The following is a 17952-nucleotide window of genomic DNA, read 5'->3' as shown; positions in this document are numbered from 1 at the left end:
GGAATGTCCGAGACCCCTGTCCTGAGCCCATGTGGGCCCTCGGGTGGATCTGGCCAGCAGGCCGTTCTCCTTCGGTGTCCCATTCCCCAGGGCAAAAGGTCTAGAAGCAGCGCCCCCAGCTGGAGTCAGCCCCAAGGGAAAAGGTGGGGCTGGATGGATGGATGGAGAGGTGGGAGGGCGGACGGGTGGGCCGTGGATGGAGAGGTGTGTGAGAGAGAGAGCGCCGTAAGTGACCTGCAGAATGTGAGCGGCCCGGGTCTGGGTTTCACCGGACAATTCTTTCAACGATGCTGTGTGTTTGACCATATACTACCGTGCTGGGGAAACCCTCAGAGACAAGCTGCATAACACGCCCACATCGCACGATAACCGATGAGCCGAAGGGGTGGTCGTAATGGACGATTTAAAGTGCTTGGAACTGGATGAGAAAACACGGGGTTCCCAGACTTGTGGGGGTACAAAGTGGGGCTTCTGCGGAAGTAGCTGCCACCACAGAGGAGCACGCAGAAAGGAAGGAGCCTCGGGGTTTGTGAGCTGAGTCCAGCGTGGGAAGTCGGGGGGCCGGTGCAGGGGAGGGACTGACTGCAGAGACGCGCGAGGGAGTTTGGGGAGGGGACCACGATATTTTTCACGTTGGCTGCGCCTGGAAAAGGTGGGGCTGGATGGATGGATGGAGAGGTGGGTCACAAAATGGGGTGCATTTGTCAAAAGCCAGAACTGCATGCCTGGCAGAGGTAGCTCGCAGGGCACGTAATGCACATCGAGTAAAGAAGTCGGGGAGAAAACCGGAAAAGCCCAAAGAACGTCAGAAGACGGATTAAAGATAAGATCGGAAATCAATAAAATATGAAAGGTGCAGTAGGGACCAATGGAGACAAAAGTTAGTTCTTTGAAAGAACGAATCAGTCGACAAACGGATCAACTTCTGGGCATAATAAAAGACAAACTGGGAAGAAAAGACAAATAACACGAAGCAAAAAAGAGGATACGATTGAAGATTTAAAAGGTAAGAAGATGCCACGAACCGGCAGAACACGTTCGCAAGCCGCTTGTCACATAAAGGACTAGCATTCAGAGTATATGAGCAACTCTCAGAACTCAGCGGTATAAAAAAGCAAATAACCCAATTTAAAAATGGGACAGAGGTCTGAACACAGCGTGAGGAAGGTCTGCGGATGGCAAATAAGAACATGAAAAGACGCTCCCCGTTATCTGTCAAATGCAAATTAAACCACCGAGGGGCACCGCGGCACACCCATCCGGTCTGCTGAAGGCGGCTGGCGGTCTGCTGACGAGGGCGGATTTCTCGAGCACCACGGGCCACCGGGCCACCGCGGGGGCAGGGAGCGCGGTCGGTCTCACCACACGATGACCCAGGAATTCCACACCCAGATGTCTACTCAAGAGAAATGATAGCTCAAGCTCACGCGAAGACCTGCCTGTAAATCGGCGGGTTTGCTTATAGTCGCCTGACGCTGGCCCGACCACGTGATGTGGTGCCGCTCAGCCGGCAGGCGCGGTCCCCACGCACGAGGGGGCGGGTCTCAGGCGCATCTCCGTGGGAAAGACAGCGGGTTCCGAGGCTGTGGATTTCCGGTCATGTGCCCTGGAGATCAGGTCTGTGGTTGCCAGGGGTCGGGGTCGGGGAGGAATGACCGCCAAGGGGCAGCCGAGGTGGTTTGGGGGCGTTTGTCGAAATCAGTGGAACGGAGTGTCACGCAGTGAATTTTACTGTATGTAAATGAAATTTTTTTTTATGTAGAAAAAAATCAACTCCAAAAAAGAAATGAGAATACTGCCAACATTTCCAAAAACAGATGAGCTGGACCACCAATGATTGGCGAAATAGAACTGTCCAGATGAAATGAAAAGCTCGGCTAGTCCTATGACAAGCAGATCGATCGCAGAGATGTAAGTCTCCCCACGTGGACACTTCGGGCTGGAAGTGCAGATGGCAGGGCCCCAGAGCCAGCCCTGGGCCAGCCCTCCCGGTCACGGCTGACGGGCAGTGCTCGGCTCCAAGGGGCACACGGGAGCCAGAACCCAGGGCTGTGGCCGGGGACAGAAGCCCGCTCACCGCCACTGCCCGCCCCTCCCTGCCCCCCAACACACAGACACTGACCCGTGCTCCCGAGGCTTAGCCTGGGACCGCAGACGGTTTCATGCCAGCCTGCTGTGACGCCTGGAGGTGAGGAAGGACCCCGTGGAGGCTAAAGGTGGCGGTGGCACTTGGCCTTCATTCCACAGGACGGGACAGCTGGGCACCGGGAACCAGCGAGCCATGGCTCCAGGGTGGCACGGCTGCCAGCAATGCAGGAAAGATTGCAGTGTGTCCGAGCGACGTTTCGTGGAATAAGATCAGGATCAACTTCTTTGGCCAGACACGCTTCTGTGAGCAGACAGAGGACCGGCCCCCTGGGCAGAGCGACTGGGACAGGAACGGGTAAAACCACCTATTTGCAGATGACCTGATCTTCCGTGTAGAAAACGCTGGAGGGTCCACGAACACCTGTTAGAGCGCGGAGACGGAGCGGGCAAGGCGGCAGCCCCGCGGGGAGGACGTCCCTGGCGTTGGGGAGGGGGGACGCCTCGGGAATTAGCTCACCCAAGCAGGTGACAGGCCCGCACCTCAGAAACCGCAAAGTGTCGAAAGAAACTCGGGAAGAGGCGAGTAGGAGGCAGCAGGTCCCGCGCGTGGATGGGGAGACTCACCGCTAAGTCGTCGGGTCTCCCCACGGCGGCCCCCAGACTCCACGCATCCCCGTCAGCGTCCCAGTCACGCTTTTGCAGACGGAAAATCACCCCTACCATTCACATGGAGTCTTCAGGGACCCGGAACAGCCGAGAGAATTAACACCTTTGGAGCGGAGATGGACGCCTGCCACCTCCCCATCTGCCCCAGCCGGCCACCCGCAGAGCCCCAGGGGGAGGGGACGAAGGGAAGAGTGCGGGCCCCTCCCCCAGAGACAGGCCGTGCGGGAGAAGGAAGGGGGCCAGGCCAGGGTGCGGCTGGACGCAGATGTCCCAGCCCCGCACGGCCCGTGCCCTGCCCCCCGCCCCAGGTCCCACCAGCACTGGGGAGCGCCTCTCCCATGAGGTCCCCCGCCTGGGGCCCTGCCCCACCCGCACCCCACCCCCAGGCAGCCTGTCCCCATCACACAGCGAGAAGGTGGCCTGGGTCCTGAGAGCTGCCCACCGCCTCCTGGTCTGCCTGGAGCTGGAGCCAAGTCTGCCTTGTCCCCGTGCAAGTGCGTGCATACGTGTCTGTGCGCACCTGTGTGTAAGCGTGTGCAAGCGTGTCCTCCCGTGTTCGTGCTGTGTGCGAGTGCGCATGTGTGCAGGCGAGGACGCTGACGGGTATGGGCAGGAGTGGGTGCAAGGCGGCCGGTCACCGGGGCCCATCAGGTGGGTGTGGGTTCGCCCTCCGCCCCGGGCGGAAGCCCCCTGGGCAGGTGGCGGGCACGGGGTGCGGGAGCAGCGCCCCCGCCATGCCGTGCCCTGGGCCTCCCGTGCAGTGGGGCCAGTGTCCTTTGCTGTGCCACGCTCACCCTCTGGTCAGCCTCATCCCACCTGGACAGGCGGCTGGGCAGTGCCCGCTTTGCTCTGAGGCCCTGGGACACTCTAGAGTCTCCTCTGCGCACCCCTCCATGCCCCTCCGCCCATACGGCCTCCCCACGTTGGTGACGCCCAGCCCCCGCCGCCTCCTCCCCCAGGGCCCCCCAGCCTCCCGCCCCCGCCCCCACGGCCTCTGGTCTCTGCCCTTACTCTGACACCTGGCAAACCAGCACGTGACGTTGGCCAGCCCTAGGACAGGCAGTGAAGCCTCACCCCCCTCCCCTCCCTGTGGGCTCCTCCAGGGCATGGCCCCTTCCGCCCCAGCACCCAGGAAGCCCCGCCCCGGCCACAGCGGCCTCTCGCTGGTGCCTCCCTGGGCTGTCAGCCCCTGGGGCCAGATCCCCACCCTCCCTCCAGAACCCGCTGAGGGCAATCTGAGGTGCACACAGCAGGTGCCCAGTAAATGCTTGCCGGGTCCCCCCAGCCCCGCAGCCCAGCCTGGCCCCGCCCTGGTGTGATCCAGACTGCTGGCAGCTGAGGTGGCTGCGGTCACCTCCCCGCAGAGGAAACCGGATCGCTTCTGGTGTTTGCAGGGCTTAGGAGGCAGTATTTCCTTGTGGGGTGCTGTCTGCCCAGGAAGGTGTCGTGGGGGAGGGGAGCCTCATGGCAGCACCCACGACAGCCCCACCCCTGGCACTACCCCTTCCCAGGTCACTTCTGTTTATCCCCTGTGGCAGGGTCACAGGTAGGGGAGGCTGGGGGTCCCAGATGCTGCTGGGAGCCCCAGGGCGGGGTCCTGGCCATGCAGGCTCCTCCCCTCGGTCAAGCTGCCCTGGCCTTGGGGTCACAGCCTGGGGGCTGGTTGGGGGCAGCCCCTCTCACAGGGGGTGCTCCTTCCACTCTCTGGCCTCCTGGCTCAAGCAGAGCTGACCACCCACGCTCCTCCCTCTGGGGGACCCCAGAGCAACTCCTCCCTCTGGGGGACCCCAGAGCAGCTCCAGACCCTTCTGCCCACAGGCACCCGGCACTGTGCACATTTGGGGCCCAAGGACTTTGTTATCGGGTCAGAGCTGTCCTGTGCATTATGGGATGTTTCGCATCATCTCTGGTTTCCCCTACCCAAGGAACCCCAAAAATGTCTCCAGAAAGGCAAAATGTCCCCTGGGGGCCACTGAGGAGCCCTAGCCTGGGCCGCCTATGGAGTGGGGGAGGGGTGGAGGAGGCGATGAGGCAGGAGGGGTCCACCGAGCAGGATTCTGTTTCATTTCCCCTCTACGGGTGACTCCGGGAGAACTGTGGGGTGAGCTGGGAGGGAGGCAGCTCAGACAGCACCCCCCCTCCCCCGCCCATCCGCGCTGAGTCTCCGCCTTCCCTCTGGGCGGGAGCAATGAGGGGGCCCTGCACAGCTGCACTTCTGCTGTCCTTCTGGGGGGTCTGGGGTGGCTCTGGCCCCTGGGAGCCTTCCTGTGTCACTTGTAGGGCAATCCGGTTTGTAAAGCAGGGCCTCGGGCCACACTCCTGGAAGGAGCCGGCCAGCGGGGTGGGGAGCGAGTTTATCCCTGCTCAGAGTAGGGGTTAGGTCGTGGCACACAGTAGGGGCTTAATGAAACAGCTGCTGACCGCGTCCTCCTGCGGCTGTCTGGCCGGGCCCTGTCCTAGGAGAGGCTCTGCCTGCACCGGGCCTGCGCCCTGAGCGCCGGCCTCCCATGGCCCAGCTCCGTGCCGGCCGCCTCCCCGCTCCCCGGGCCCCTCCAGTTGCTGTCCTGTTCTGGCTTCCTGTGTCCACTGTGCCCGGGCGTCCCTCGTGTGCTGCCTTTGGCGCTTGGCGCCCCGGCGCCCACCCATGTGCTCACTGACCTTGGCTTTGCGGCTCACACTTGGCTGGCGCGGGGATCGGGCGCCCCGCGGTGGGGGCCCCGCGGGACTGCCCAGGGACGGGGAGCCAGGACCGCAGCTGCCGCTTTGCTCCCCTGAGCTCCGCAGTTCACTCCACGGGGGCCCTTCGAGCCCCTGAGCTGGTTTGGGGGTGCGGTAGGAGGAGACCCCCGTCATTCCCAGCGCCACCCTTGTAGTCCATGGCCCCGTCCTTGCTCAGCCACCAAGGGTGACCCTTGACGTCCCGGAGGCTGGAGGCACAGATGGCCGTTTCGAGGTGCTGCGGGGCTGCAGGCTGCGGGATTCCTGTGAACGGGCTATGAACCCCCGCCTATGGCTCCCCGATGAAGGGGACAGACAGAGGCGGAGGCCTCTCGCACCAGCAGGACTCAGGGGGCTGCAACCCTGTCCAAGGCTGTCTGGAACCCTCTGGCGCCCCCAACAGACACTGGTGACGGTGGGTCCCCAAAACATCCCCCAAAGTGTCCGTCAACGCTGTCCGCCGAAGGCCATCCGGTCTCGCGAGGGTGGGGCAAGTACAACTTCGGGGGGCTCCACGGGGAGGGGGGCTTGGGGGGACGCGCCCTCACATGGCGGGGTGCAGCCCTCGCGGGGCCTCCTCGCCCCTCCCCCAGGACCCTCCCCAGCTTCCCCGGCCTCGGGCTCCTCCCTCCTCCCGGACCTACGCCCCTCTGCACCCTTTTCTCATGTGGGGCAATTTCATCCAGGGGCCAGAGTGCGCCCCGCCTGCCTGTCGAGACCTGTCCCCCCAGGTAGCGGAGGACCTGGCGTCCACGTGTGCCCAGGCGGCGCACGGCCCCACAGGCATGTTCTATGTCCAGCTAGGAGCAGACCCGGTGGCCTGGGCCCAGCCAAGTCGAAGGCCACACTGCGGCCTCCGGGACAGGACTGCTCTGGCGACAGCTCCGGGGCGTCTCCTACGGGCAGAGCCCACTGTCCTCAACTTCCTTCCTGACACCTGGAACGCAGATGTGAAGGCTGGAGCTGCAGCAGCCGCCTTCGACCATGGGAAGACAGGGTCCCAGCCCCAAGAGCAGGGCCTGCGCAGGGGCAGGGTGGCGTGGGCTCCCTGGGGAGAAGCGCCCCGCTCCGGGCTGAGCAGGACACGCCGTGACTTCGCTGAGACCGCGACTCCTGATTCACGCGCAGGGCGGGTCCCGGTCAGGGGAACATGGGAGGCGAGGACAGTTTCAGAATCACCAAGCTCTCTGGGTGACACTTCTCAAAAGTCCCACTCCTCCCCCAGCCATGCTCCCTCAGGCCCACTCCCTCACAAACCGCCCCGAGAACCCTTCCCGGTTGGTGCCTGGGGAACCCCCGCCCACTGTGAGGGCACCTGAGTCCCCCGGGAACTCCCAGGGCCCCTGATCGGGCAGAACCGAGGCCCCAAGGCCCAGGCCCTGCTCCACGGCAGGATGGGGACACGCCAAGAGCCAGGGAAGATGGGAAGGCTCGTAGAAGCAGCAGCGGTCACCTCAGTGGACAGGACTGGGCGTCACAGCAGTGGACTGACTCACGACGTAGGCTCATTGTAGGCGCCCAGCATCTCAATGACAAATCTGAACAGTCAAGCCATCGGGTCACTCCTACAGAGGCAGGGTGGGTCATTTCTCAAATTCGGGATAATTTGTGTACCCTCAAGGGTCACGACTATGGTTGACTGAGACACACGGAAGATATAAAAATCCACAGATCTGCACCCCACGCCCACAGCCACACTGTCCACAGCAGCCAAACGCAGCCGCTGCCCGCGTGTCCACGACGGATGAGGGCTGAGCTCCTGCGGTCCACCCGCACAGTGGCACGTCACTCAGCCTTCGAAAGGACGGACATTCTGACACCTGCTACGACACAGATGGGCCTCGAGGACACATGTCGAGTGAAATAAGCGGTCACAAAGGGACACACACTGTGTGACACATACGAGGCCCCGCAGAGACAGGAGCAGTTGGTGGTGCCAGGGCTGGGGCGGGGGTGGTGGGGCCTCGGGGTGTAACGGGGACAGTCCGGAAAGTCCTGGAGACGAAGGTGACGATGTGACTGGGCTTAAGGCCGCTGAGCCGTGCACTTCGAATGCTTAAAGTCAGGTTTTCTGTCGAGTGACACGGACCATAACAAAATGCTCTGAGTCCTGAGTGACACTCAGAGGGAGTGCGGGGCGTGGGGCCGGGGTGGGGGCCGCCGGGGTCTGCGCCCTCCGCAGGAGCGCCGCCTCTGTAGACACTGGTGTGTGGAGTGCGGGTGGTAGCTGCTGGGGCGCCGTCGGAATTCCAGAGGGGGAAGTTCCCTCGGGCTGGACGGGCGGATCGCGCCGGAGCAGGGCGCACCCCCGCCTCTGCGAGTCTCCTGGAGTTTGAGTCTGCGCGCGAGGCCCATTGTAGAGGGTGAGCGATTTCCCTGCTTTGTGAGGAAGACAACGACGGTGCAGACAGGATGCAGGGGGACCCCTTGCGGGTCCGCGGGCGCCTGCCCGGTGGAGGCAGCAGCAAGGGGCCCTCTCCTCCTGGGGGCCTGGGGCTGTCTTCGAGGGGCTGCGAACCTCACTCGCCTGCCCGCAGACCCAGCCCTCGGGGGGGTTCTCCCAGCCCCCTGGCCAGGCGAGCTCACCCCTGCTCCGCTCCACCCTCGACCCTCACCTGCCCGGAACCTCCCTCCCGCAGCCCTCCTGTCCTGTCGGGGATTAGTGCACAGGAGGGCCCTGAGGTGGGGTGGGCGCAGCTGCCCCCCAGGCTCACACCCCTCGGCCCTGTGCTCAGGCCCAGCCTTCTCTTCCCAGACCCTGTGGAGAGCCCAGCGGGATGGTTCGGCTGAACAGCAAAAATTGATTGCCACCCCTGACCAACCAGCCGTGGCACCGAGGGTCGCATCTGTGCTCTCCGCCTGGACCTGTCCACTGGGGTGCAGGGGAGTCATACGTGAGGGTGCAGAGGGGAACAGTTCCGAGGGTGGGCCTGGCTACCAGTGGGAAATGTTGGCTGCCCCTGCCGCCTCCAGGGACTCCCAGCCCGGCTGGCCTGCCGTGGGCTCTGCCCCTGCCGAGGCCTGATGTCCATGGGTCCCGGGGCCTTGGAGGCCACCGCTAAGGGGCAGTGGTCCTCAGGTGCCCAGAGCCTCCACTCCACCTGCTGCTGCACGCTTGCAGAGGGCCTGAGCTCCTGGGAGGCAGGCGACACCCTTGGGTGGTGGTCCGTGGACGCCGCAGCCCCCACGGTGGTCCGTGGCAGGTGTTTCCAGAAGGCCGAGGTGAGCCCTGTGTTCAGACCTGCACACGTGCCAGGCCCAGCTTTCTAGGCACTTGGCAGCCACCCCCGCCTCCTGAGGAGCGGCTGTCGGGGACTGAGAGGAGGCCTTGCCTCGCCCGCCAGGAGGCTTGTGGTCTGGGGCTCCCCGGACACGCGGGGCGGGGCCTGCTGCTGTGCTGGCTCAGGTGCCCGAGTGTCGGGGCCCATTCCTGCCCCCGAGGGCTGCAGCAGCCAGGCCCGGGTCAGGCCTCTGTGGTGGCAAAGGGAAGGGGCTGACACAGCACCCTCTGTGGCACCCCAAAACCTGGAACCGGCCCGTTGGATGAGGGTGGTTTGGTCAGGCAGACAGTCGGCCACCAGTACTGTCGAGGAAGTGGGGCCATGTGTTTGGATGAGAGATGGTTTAACCTGGCGTCCTATAAGCCACAGACAGACAGGTGACTGTGCCTGGCAGGGCAGGCGGTGCCTTGGTGAAGGACGATGTGTCCACGTGGCCCCTCACGGAAAAACCCAGCAGCGGAGGTCACCGGGCCAGGCTGCGATTGGCCCTGGAGGTTGGAGGCAGAGCCGAGGGAGGCATCCAGGGGCCCGTTTCCTCCAGCTGGTCCCCCAGAAAGGAAGCAGGACGGTGGGGCCTGCACTGGGCGCTGGGCGTCAGGAGCCGGCCTGGGCCACGCGAGCAGTGTCTGTCCGCTGGGCTCTGGGGGAGCCCCAGTGTCTCGGAGGCTGGCTCCGCTCTGCGCCCCCCTGCCCTCCAGGCCCCCTGCCAGGCCCTGGCCCCAGAGCTGCTGGCCACCCCGTGGGGCCCGCCGTGTCTGTTGGGGCCGCTTGTCTCTGGGAGTCGTTCGAACCGTGAAGAGAAGTGAATCTGGTCCTGTTTCCTGTCGTCTGCTCCCAGCAAAGTAACGAGGCCACAGCGTCACCACCAGTGACACAGCACCTCATACGACCGGCCAACCCTGGGCTCGCTCTGTGGTTGGGGACTTTTAGAGACAACTCACTGGGACCCGGCTGCTTCCTGAAAGCTCCTTGCGGGGCGGTCGCTGGCGGGGCGGTCGCTGGCGGCCGGGCCGAGCGAGTCTGCACGTGCGGGGCCGGCAGCAGAGGCCATCTGTTGGCGTAAAGGTGGGCTCGATCGAGGGTCTCGGCTGGGGGCTCCTTCACCAGGAGAGGAGCAGTGCATGGTCCCCCAAGGTCTGGGGGAGCAGGGACCGTCTGCTCTGTGAGAGTCTCTACCCCAGGAATCTCCTGCAAGGTCTTACCTGGCTGTCAGGTCCAGGAGCTCAGGGCCACCCTGGAGCCCCCCTCGGATCCCCACAGCCCTGGGAATTTCCTGGGTGTCTTGTGCTTGTTGCTGATTCTCGGGGTGTTTGGCGGGGCAGGTGTGGGGGTACAAAGCACCTGGCTCTCTTGCCTCCAGGGCCTTCCTAAGCCAAGGAGCCTGTGGGGCATGAGGACAGACACCTCTGGGTGGAGGTGGAAGGAGGGACGCAGGGGCGAAGGTGGCACCAGGTGACTGTGGATAGACCTGGGGATGGGGGCTCCATCTCGCTGGCATCGAGGAAATGCAAATGTTCTCTAAAACCAGGAAAAAGCCCTATGAGAACGGGAGACTCAGCAAACAGGTCTCCCGGCTGGACGGGGCGGCGAGGCCAGCACCTGCCCACGTGGGCGCCATGTCGTGGGCTGGGTCCCACCAGGAACGAGGTTGCCTAAAGCAGGACGGTGAATCCAGTCAGCGCGGTAGCCCAGAGGGAGGGGCCGAGCCAGCGATGGTCACTGGCCCGGGCTGCTTCCCAGCATCCCGAGGCCGCAGGTCAGCCTGCCGGACCGTGGGGCTCGCCGTGCGTGTGGCTGCCTCTCTGGAAAGTTCCTCAGTTGACACTGGAGAGGACGGGGGTGGGGCGGGTTCACGCCAGAGCCCGTGGTCTCTAGCTGGCCAGCTTCTCTCCTCCAGGAGCTGGGTGTGTTCAGGGGACCTGCAGTGGACAGGTGTGGTGAGGTAGCCGCGGGTGCGCCCTGGGGGTGGTGGCAGTGGCTGGCGGAGGCCAGCTGGCCCGCGTGCAGCAGCCACTGGGCTGAGGGCACAGGGCTATGGGCCACAGGTGGTGTTGAGGTCAGGGGCCATCGTGGCCAGGTGGCGAGCAGCCTCCCGCTGAGTCAGAGCCACCACGGTCATTGCTCTGCAGGCCCCGCAGCTGGGACCCCCATCCATGTCCCTAAAGGTGGCCTGGGACACGGGGTGACGTAAAGAAAGAGTGGGAGGACCTTGGCGGTGGGTGTCAGGCGTTGGCTGTCCCGGCCCAGGCCTGGTTCTGGGGCTGCTGACTGTTTCCACGTGGTCCCCTGCTCCCCCTCCCCATCTGTCTAGCCAGAGCACTGGCAGCTGATGGCTGGTGACGTGGCCCAGTCTCTGGACATCAGCGCCTGGCACTGCGCAGGCTGCACTGGGCTGGCGGTGCCGAGTGGGCTGCCCTGGAACCCCCGCCCCAGCTTGACCAGCCTGTGCCCTCAGCGGGGCAGCCTTTGAAACGGCTCAGAGGAAGTGGGCCACCACTTCCTGTTTTGCAGAAGCAGTTTCTAGAGATGCCACCCCATGTGCTCTTGCATATTTCAGGGGGACAGCTGGTGGGCACCCCTCGGGAGAGGGCTCATGCTCCCACCCAGGCTGCCAGAGCCCACCTTCCGGAGCCCTCCCAGCGAAGCTCAGCCCCTTCTGATGAAGGAAGCAGGCTGGGGGCGGGGGGCTGGTGGCCCTGCTCACGGGGGGCTGGCTCCCCAGCAGCTCCTCTAGGGGGCCCCGGCCCATGCGCCCCGTTGACCCCCCGGGCTGGGCCTCCATCTTGCGGAGTGTGCATCTCTCGCTGGGCTGCAGGCCCCACACGCATCCGCCAGGGGCCCCCGGACCGTCACCGGAAGACAGAGTCCAGCACAGGTCCTGGGCCACAGCGCCCAGTGGCCAGGCCACAGCGCGCAGCGGGCGGGCAGGGCCCAGCCCGCCGGGCCGTCGCAGGGTGCCGGGCTCGGCTCACGGCCCTCGCGAAGGCGCGTCTCGGCTCTTCTTCGCCTGCATGCCGCTCCTTGGCGCGTGTTTCTAGCCTCACCGGAGACGTCTGCCCAGCTGAGCTCTGCAGTTTCCGGAGACGTCTTGGCTTCCTGGGATTCCCCGGTGGCAGAGGCATGCTGGGAAGGGAGGCTGGGAGGCTGGTCGAGGCAGCTTGCCAGCTCCTGGGAGGCTGACTGCGGCCCCACCCCGCCCGTGGCACCCGATGGGGCAGGGGCTTGGGGCCGGGGCCTGGCCCCAGGTGGCATGATGGCAGCCAGCGCGGGCACCCCTCTGGGCCTCCATGACACTGTCTGCAGGGCTGAGAGACGCATGGGCTGCCCCACAGAGCACACGGGATCCAGGGGCCCCTCGGGGCACACCGTCTGAGGATGGGTTTAGAGCAGGGGTCCCCAACCCCTGGGCCGCTGACCAGTACCGGTCTCTGGCCTGTTACGAACCAGGCCGCACAGCAGGAGGTGAGCGGCGGCCAGAGAGCGAAGCTCCATCTGTGTCTGCAGCCGCTCCCAGCGCCGGCATCACCGCCTCAGCTCCGCCTCAGGTCATCGGGCACTTGATTCTCATAGGAGCACCGGTCCCTGGTGCCACAAAGGTTGGGGACCCCTGGTTTAGAGCACTCCTGTCTCGGGGGCTCCTGTGGTCAGTGGTTAGGACAGGATGGAGTGAGCGAAGGCTGAGGGCGTTGTGGGTGCTCTCTGGGGGGTCCGGGCCCCTCTCACACGGGGCGTGCCGAGACTTGCTTCACATCACATGGGCTTTGCATCCCGGGAATGATCTCATCAGGGAAAATTCCTAGAAAGGGCTCGGATCAAAAGTTGAGCGCATCGGAGGTTTGGGAAGCACGCTGCGTGCCAGCTCTCCCCCCATGGGCCCCCTCAGCCTCTCCCGACCCCCGAGCTCCCCGACAGGCGGAAAAAAGGCTGCTGTCTAAACGTTCATGTGCGCGTCCCTTTATTTATAAGTGGAGTTGAGCGCCTTTTGATTTGGGGGAGCTATTTTTGCTTCTTCTGTGAGTTATCTGCTCGTTGTCTCCGACAGTTCTGATTTTTATTGATCTGTGAGCGTTCTTTATATATTAAGGGACCGGCTGTGCCATGGAGGAAGACTGAGGCCACCACGCCCGGCCCTTGTCCTCCTGTGTAACACCCGCGGGGGGGAAACAAGGCTTGGCTCGTTGTGAACGCGCACCGACCATTTGCCGATGACTTGGGATGCGATTTAATCTGATTTCCCGAAAGCAATTTCAACCTCCTTTTTCCAGGTCCTTTTAAACTCTCTGAGTGACCTTCTCAACGGGACCGATAAGACGTGACACGTACTGTGCCGAGCCCTGAAAAGCCCACTGTAGAGGCGCCGGGACACTGGGACCTGCAAACATGCCAGGTGAGGGCCCCGTGCCACCTCTGGCTTCACACTCGTAGGAAAAAGACTGGCAGAATTTCCGTACTTTGTCTCAGAACGGGGATAATTATGTCAAAAATTAGCCTACAAAAATAGACTCAAACTCACTCACCAGTGAGAAAGCCAGAGGCTGTCCGTCACGCCTTCAGAGAGCACCTGTCCCTTCGAGGAGTTAGGAAAACCAGGGCTGGGATGCGGGGTAGGGGGCGAGGGAGGCTCCACCACCTACCTGGGCCTCACGTCACGCCATTTCTTGTGAGAGACCCAGACACGGGGCTGTCACGGGTGTCTCCTGTCACCCTCCCCTTCTGGGGGCTCCTGTGCCCCGCCCCGGGAAGGCTCTTTTCCCAGGAGGTCACCCATGAGGGAAGCGAGCAGGCCCTCACCGGCACACCCAGGACTGGTCACCAGACGGGGCACAGAGAAGGGACTTGGTGTAGGACGGTGAAGACTGGAGGCCGAGTGCCTGGCCACGTGTGGCCCCAAGCGGATGGCAGGAGACTGGACTGTACTAGGGGTCTCGGGGGGGCAGTGTTGGCAGGGTGACGGGAAGCAGGGAGGGGACCCGAGTCACTCCAGAGACGCCCTCTCTCGGATTCTGGATTCTCTGTCTCCCGTCCTCCAGGCCGTGACTACGGGGGGCCAGGGAGGGGGCAGGCTCCTCGCACAGCAGTGGGGGGCTTAGGGAAGAGCTTCCGGGTGGGGACAGCCCGAGTACAGACAGGCGTCACCTGTCACCTAGCCCCAGACTCCGTGGGGACCACACAAGAGAGCCTTCGCTCAGCAGTCAGAGAAGAAACTTTCTTTTCGAGCGCACAAACAGCCCTTTTGAAAACGGACCCGAGGGAGTGGCAAGGACTCGTGGGGCACAGCCTGTGACCCGTCGTGACGCGGTGGGGCTGGCGACCCGAGGCCGCGGGCCACTCTGAGAAGCCCGTTCGGAGATCTTAGGTGTCCGGCGTGTCTGGTCCGCAGCCCCGTGACTCGTAGAGTCCCTTCTAGGCGGCTCCTCACGCCTGTCTGTCCCGCAGGAAACGCCACGCTGGCGCCCAGCCCTGTCTCCGTGCCCCTGACCCTGGATGTGGACCCCGTGAAGTGCAACCTGTCCTTCGAGGTGAGCCGAGTGTTCGTGGTGGCGGTGTACTGCTCCGTGTTCTCGCTGGGCCTGCCGGCCAACTGCCTGACGGCCTGGCTGACGCTGCTGCAGGCCCTGCAGGGCAACGTGCTGGCCGTCTACCTGTTCTGCCTGGCGCTCTGCGAGCTGCTCTACGCCAGCACCCTGCCGCTCTGGGTCATCTACGTCCAGAACCAGCACCGCTGGACCCTGGGCCCGGGTGCCTGCAAGGTCACTGGCTACATCTTCTTCTGCAACCTCTACGTGAGCATCCTCTTCCTGTGCTGCGTCTCGTGCGACCGCTTCGTGGCGGTGGTGTACGCGCTGGAGAGCCGGGGCCGCCGCCGCCAGAGGACCGCCGTGCTCGTGTGCGTGTCCGTCTTCCTCCTCGTGGGGCTGGTTCACTACCCGGTGTTCCAGATGGACGTCAAGGACACCTGCTTCGAGACGGCGCCCCCGAACGGCCAGATCGTCCGCTACTACTACCTGCGGTTTGCCGTGGGGTTCGCGCTCCCGCTGTCCATCATCGCCTTCACCAACCACCGCATCTTCAGGAGCGTCCGGCGGAGCGAGGGCCTGAGCGCCGCCCAGAAGGCGGGGGTGAAGCGCACGGCCATCGCGGTCGTGGCCATCTTCCTGGTGTGCTTCGCGCCCTACCACCTGGTGCTCCTCGCCAAAGCTGCCGCCTTCTCCTACTACGGCGGCGACGCGGGCCCCCTGTGCGCCTTCGAGACCCGGCTGTGCACCGTCTCCGTGATGTTCCTGTGCCTGTCCACAGTGAACAGCGTGGCCGACCCCATCATCTACGTGCTGGCCACGGGCCACTCGCGGCAGGAAGTGTCCAGAATCCACAGGGAGTGGAAGGAGCGGTACTCCCACACGGACGCCGCCGAGCTCGCGCGTTCGAAGGGCTCCGGCGAGGCACAGTCGCCCACGTCGCTCACAGACAGCTGCGTGTTCCCGCAGCCCGTCCAGCCTCCAGGGCCACGGCCGGGCGCGTGGGCCTCGCTGTGCGCCCCGGAGAGGCTGGGCGAGGAGTCCTGCTGAGCCCGCTGGCCGTCGGGGCTCACGGCCAGCGCGGGAGTCCAGGGCCAGCCGCGTGACTTCTCCGTCCACTGAGCTGGCCGCAGAGCCCCCTCGGGCAGACGTGCCACCGATTTCTCGTGAACCTCTGCACCTTGGGTCCCAGACCCCTAGGCTTGCCCCCGGGGCCCCACATGGCAGGTGACAGCAAGCCCAGGCTAAGGGCCGCTGTCCCCGACAGCCGCGAGTGCAGGCAGTGTGGCTCGTTCCGGCTCGGCCGTCAGCAAGCAGCAGGACTGTTGGCGGAGGCCACGTGCCTGCCCGGAGCTGGCGCGCGCTGGGTGTGGGGAGGGGCCCGGTCATGACATCGGCATCCACGGAGACGACTTTAGTTTCTGGGCTTTTCTGTGGGTCTGGCTTCGATGGCTGTGACAGTACCACGTGGGCCTCTATGCTCTGCCCCCACCGACCATGCACACTGAGCACCTACGAGCAGCGCCTGGTCAGTGCGGGGTGCACAGGCCTCCAGGGAGGAGCCCCACTCCGAGGCCCTCGGCAGGGCTGGCTCTGTTCCCCGGGGGGGTCTGGTGCCGAAGGGCGCCCCTCGGGGTAGCTGTGGAGCAGATGCCAGCGGCTCTGGTCCCCAGCAGGCTGCCGCACGGCGTCTGCGGGCGCTGTCATAAACACCATCGGCTGGACCCCCGGCGGACGCCAGGACGGGCGACGGCGGACGAGGTGGGCCAGAGGATGGTGGGGATCCCCTCCCTTCAAGGCTTCCTGGATTCGTTGTCGGGGGAAGGGGCCGTGGGCTCAGCACAGGCCGAACCCGAAGCATGCCGGTGACGGCCTCGCCAGGGCTGACACCCCCCACCTCTGCCTGCGGCTTTTCACACCTGCTCGCAGCGCCCAGACTGACAGCGGGTGCCAGGGATGGAGGGCTCCAGGCTCATGCTAGGGGTTCGTCGTCCAGGAAGCTGAGCTGGCCTCTGTGCTAAATTATGTCCTTGTTCCTGTGAGGCGGCCGGCCACCGTCGCTCTCCGTGACAGACATTGAGCAGGTACATTTAGAACATAGCTTCAGAATAAAAACGCAAAATGAATGTCCGCCCCAACGTCCCCTTAAGTGAAATCACGTCGCTGACTTTTCAGGCAGACGCCTTCCTCTGGGGCCCTCTAGGAAGCCAGGCTCGGGGGAGGGGCATGCGCCCTGGGAGCTCCGAGTGGCTGGGGGTTCTGGAATGGTCTGGAATGTTCAGGACTGGACTGAGCCTCCCAAGGCTGCTGCAACTGACTACCGAGATCAAGGTGCCACAGGCTGGGTCCTCCCGGTGGCTCTGAGGGGCAGCCGGTGTCAGGCCCCTCCCCCAGCTCCTGGGGCTGACACAGTCCTGGGCTGTGGCCCTGTCACCCCCATCGCTGCCTCCGCCCTCACGTGGCCTCTTCCTCTGCACGTCCCTGTGTCTCCTCTTTGATTTACTCATTTAAATCCCTCTTAGGGGCTGACACCGTGTCACGCACTGTGCGCGCCCCACGCCCCCTCCCTGGCGGTGAGTGGGGGTCTCGCCGTGACCGTGTCTGCAGCTGCGGCCACGAACCGTTCTCCTCTCCACCTGACTCACGTTGCGCAGGGAAACTTCATGGGAGGGTCTCCCGGTGCCGAGAGCCGAGGGACCGCCAGCGCGTGGCCTTCACTCCCTCCCTCGCCCATTCATTCATTCATTCGTTCGTTCATTTGCTAGCTCCCTCCCTCCCTCCCTCCGTCATCCCCTCCTCCTGCTACCCCCGGTGATCTGAGGCACGGAGGCACCGTGAGGTCCACCCTCAAAGCTCTGAGGTCCGTGCAGGGAGGCGGGCACTGAGGAGGTGAGCCAGGAGGGCCCCCTGGGCGCCCCCCCACTACACTCTGGGCTCTTCCCCAGGCGTGTCCCCACCTGGGGCTCCCGAGGGACCAGACACCCTGCTGTTTGTTCACTGCTGTATTCCCAGGTCGCCGGGCAGGACCCATACCTGAGTAGGCACCTCTTTGTTCCCCGAGTCGCCATGTAGAGACAGATGGCCCTGCACGGGTGAGCCCTGCACCCGCCGGGGGCCCGCCCAGGCTCCCCTGATGTCTGCCACACTCGCAGTGGCCAGCGACATGATGGCCTTCAGCCCCACGCCCTCCAGCTTCCCACTCTGACAAGCACGCTGCCCAGCAGTGCGGGTGGCTCACCCACCTCCACCTGGCATGGCCAGGCCCTGGGGGAGGCTGTGTAGCCGGAGAAGGTGGCTTTGAACCGTCTGGCTGGGGCCTCTGGGGTGCCACCTATGCCTGACCCCTGGAGTGGCCAGCATGCTTGTGGGTGTCCAGGGGGCGCTAACACTGATGGTGGAGCTCAGGCTTGGTGGGGCGCACCCCCGCTGCCCGCGTCGCTGGACTCGGCCTGAAGCCCCAGGACTTCCGAGGACGGCTTCCTGCGGACAGGCTCTCCCAGCCCCCGCGCCTCAGTCTGCTCCCCCGTCATTCGGGAATGGCGCCGTGCCGGCCCACAGGGCTGTTGGGGCGCTAACTGGGATCGTGCGTGCCCGGCGCCGAAGCCAGGCGTCCTGCAGCCTCCCCGAGATCTTCCCGGGTCCCAAGTCCCTCGCACGAAGGCTGAGTGTCCCAGGGGCGGCCG

At 64.7% G+C, this 17952-nt stretch overlaps 1 protein-coding gene across 3 annotated transcripts; it reads left to right on the top strand.

Annotated features, from left to right (window-relative positions):
• Nucleotides 1–3102: 3102 nt before the first annotated feature.
• Nucleotides 3103–16399, top strand: GPR132 (G protein-coupled receptor 132). Of its 3 annotated transcripts, none has more exons than XM_039876582.1 (3): nucleotides 3103–3248; nucleotides 13019–13140; nucleotides 14190–16399. In XM_039876582.1, the coding sequence occupies exons 2-3, from the start codon at nucleotides 13134–13136 to the stop codon at nucleotides 15317–15319; spliced, it is 1137 nt and encodes a 378-aa protein (XP_039732516.1). In that variant the 5' UTR covers nucleotides 3103–3248; nucleotides 13019–13133; the 3' UTR covers nucleotides 15320–16399. The 3 variants fall into 3 exon arrangements, with proteins under 3 accessions (XP_039732516.1, XP_039732515.1, XP_039732517.1); XM_039876581.1 differs by lacking the exon at nucleotides 3103–3248 and adding an exon at nucleotides 9039–9818; XM_039876583.1 differs by lacking the exon at nucleotides 3103–3248 and adding an exon at nucleotides 11730–11862.
• The last annotated feature ends 1553 nt before the right edge of the window (nucleotides 16400–17952 follow it).

The sequence above is a fragment of the Pteropus medius genome, unplaced genomic scaffold (assembly GCF_902729225.1).
Source record: "Pteropus medius unplaced genomic scaffold, Ma_sr-lr_union100, whole genome shotgun sequence".
In the NCBI taxonomy this organism is placed as follows: domain Eukaryota; kingdom Metazoa; phylum Chordata; class Mammalia; order Chiroptera; family Pteropodidae; genus Pteropus; species Pteropus medius.
This window is presented reverse-complemented; position numbering and strand designations above follow the sequence as displayed.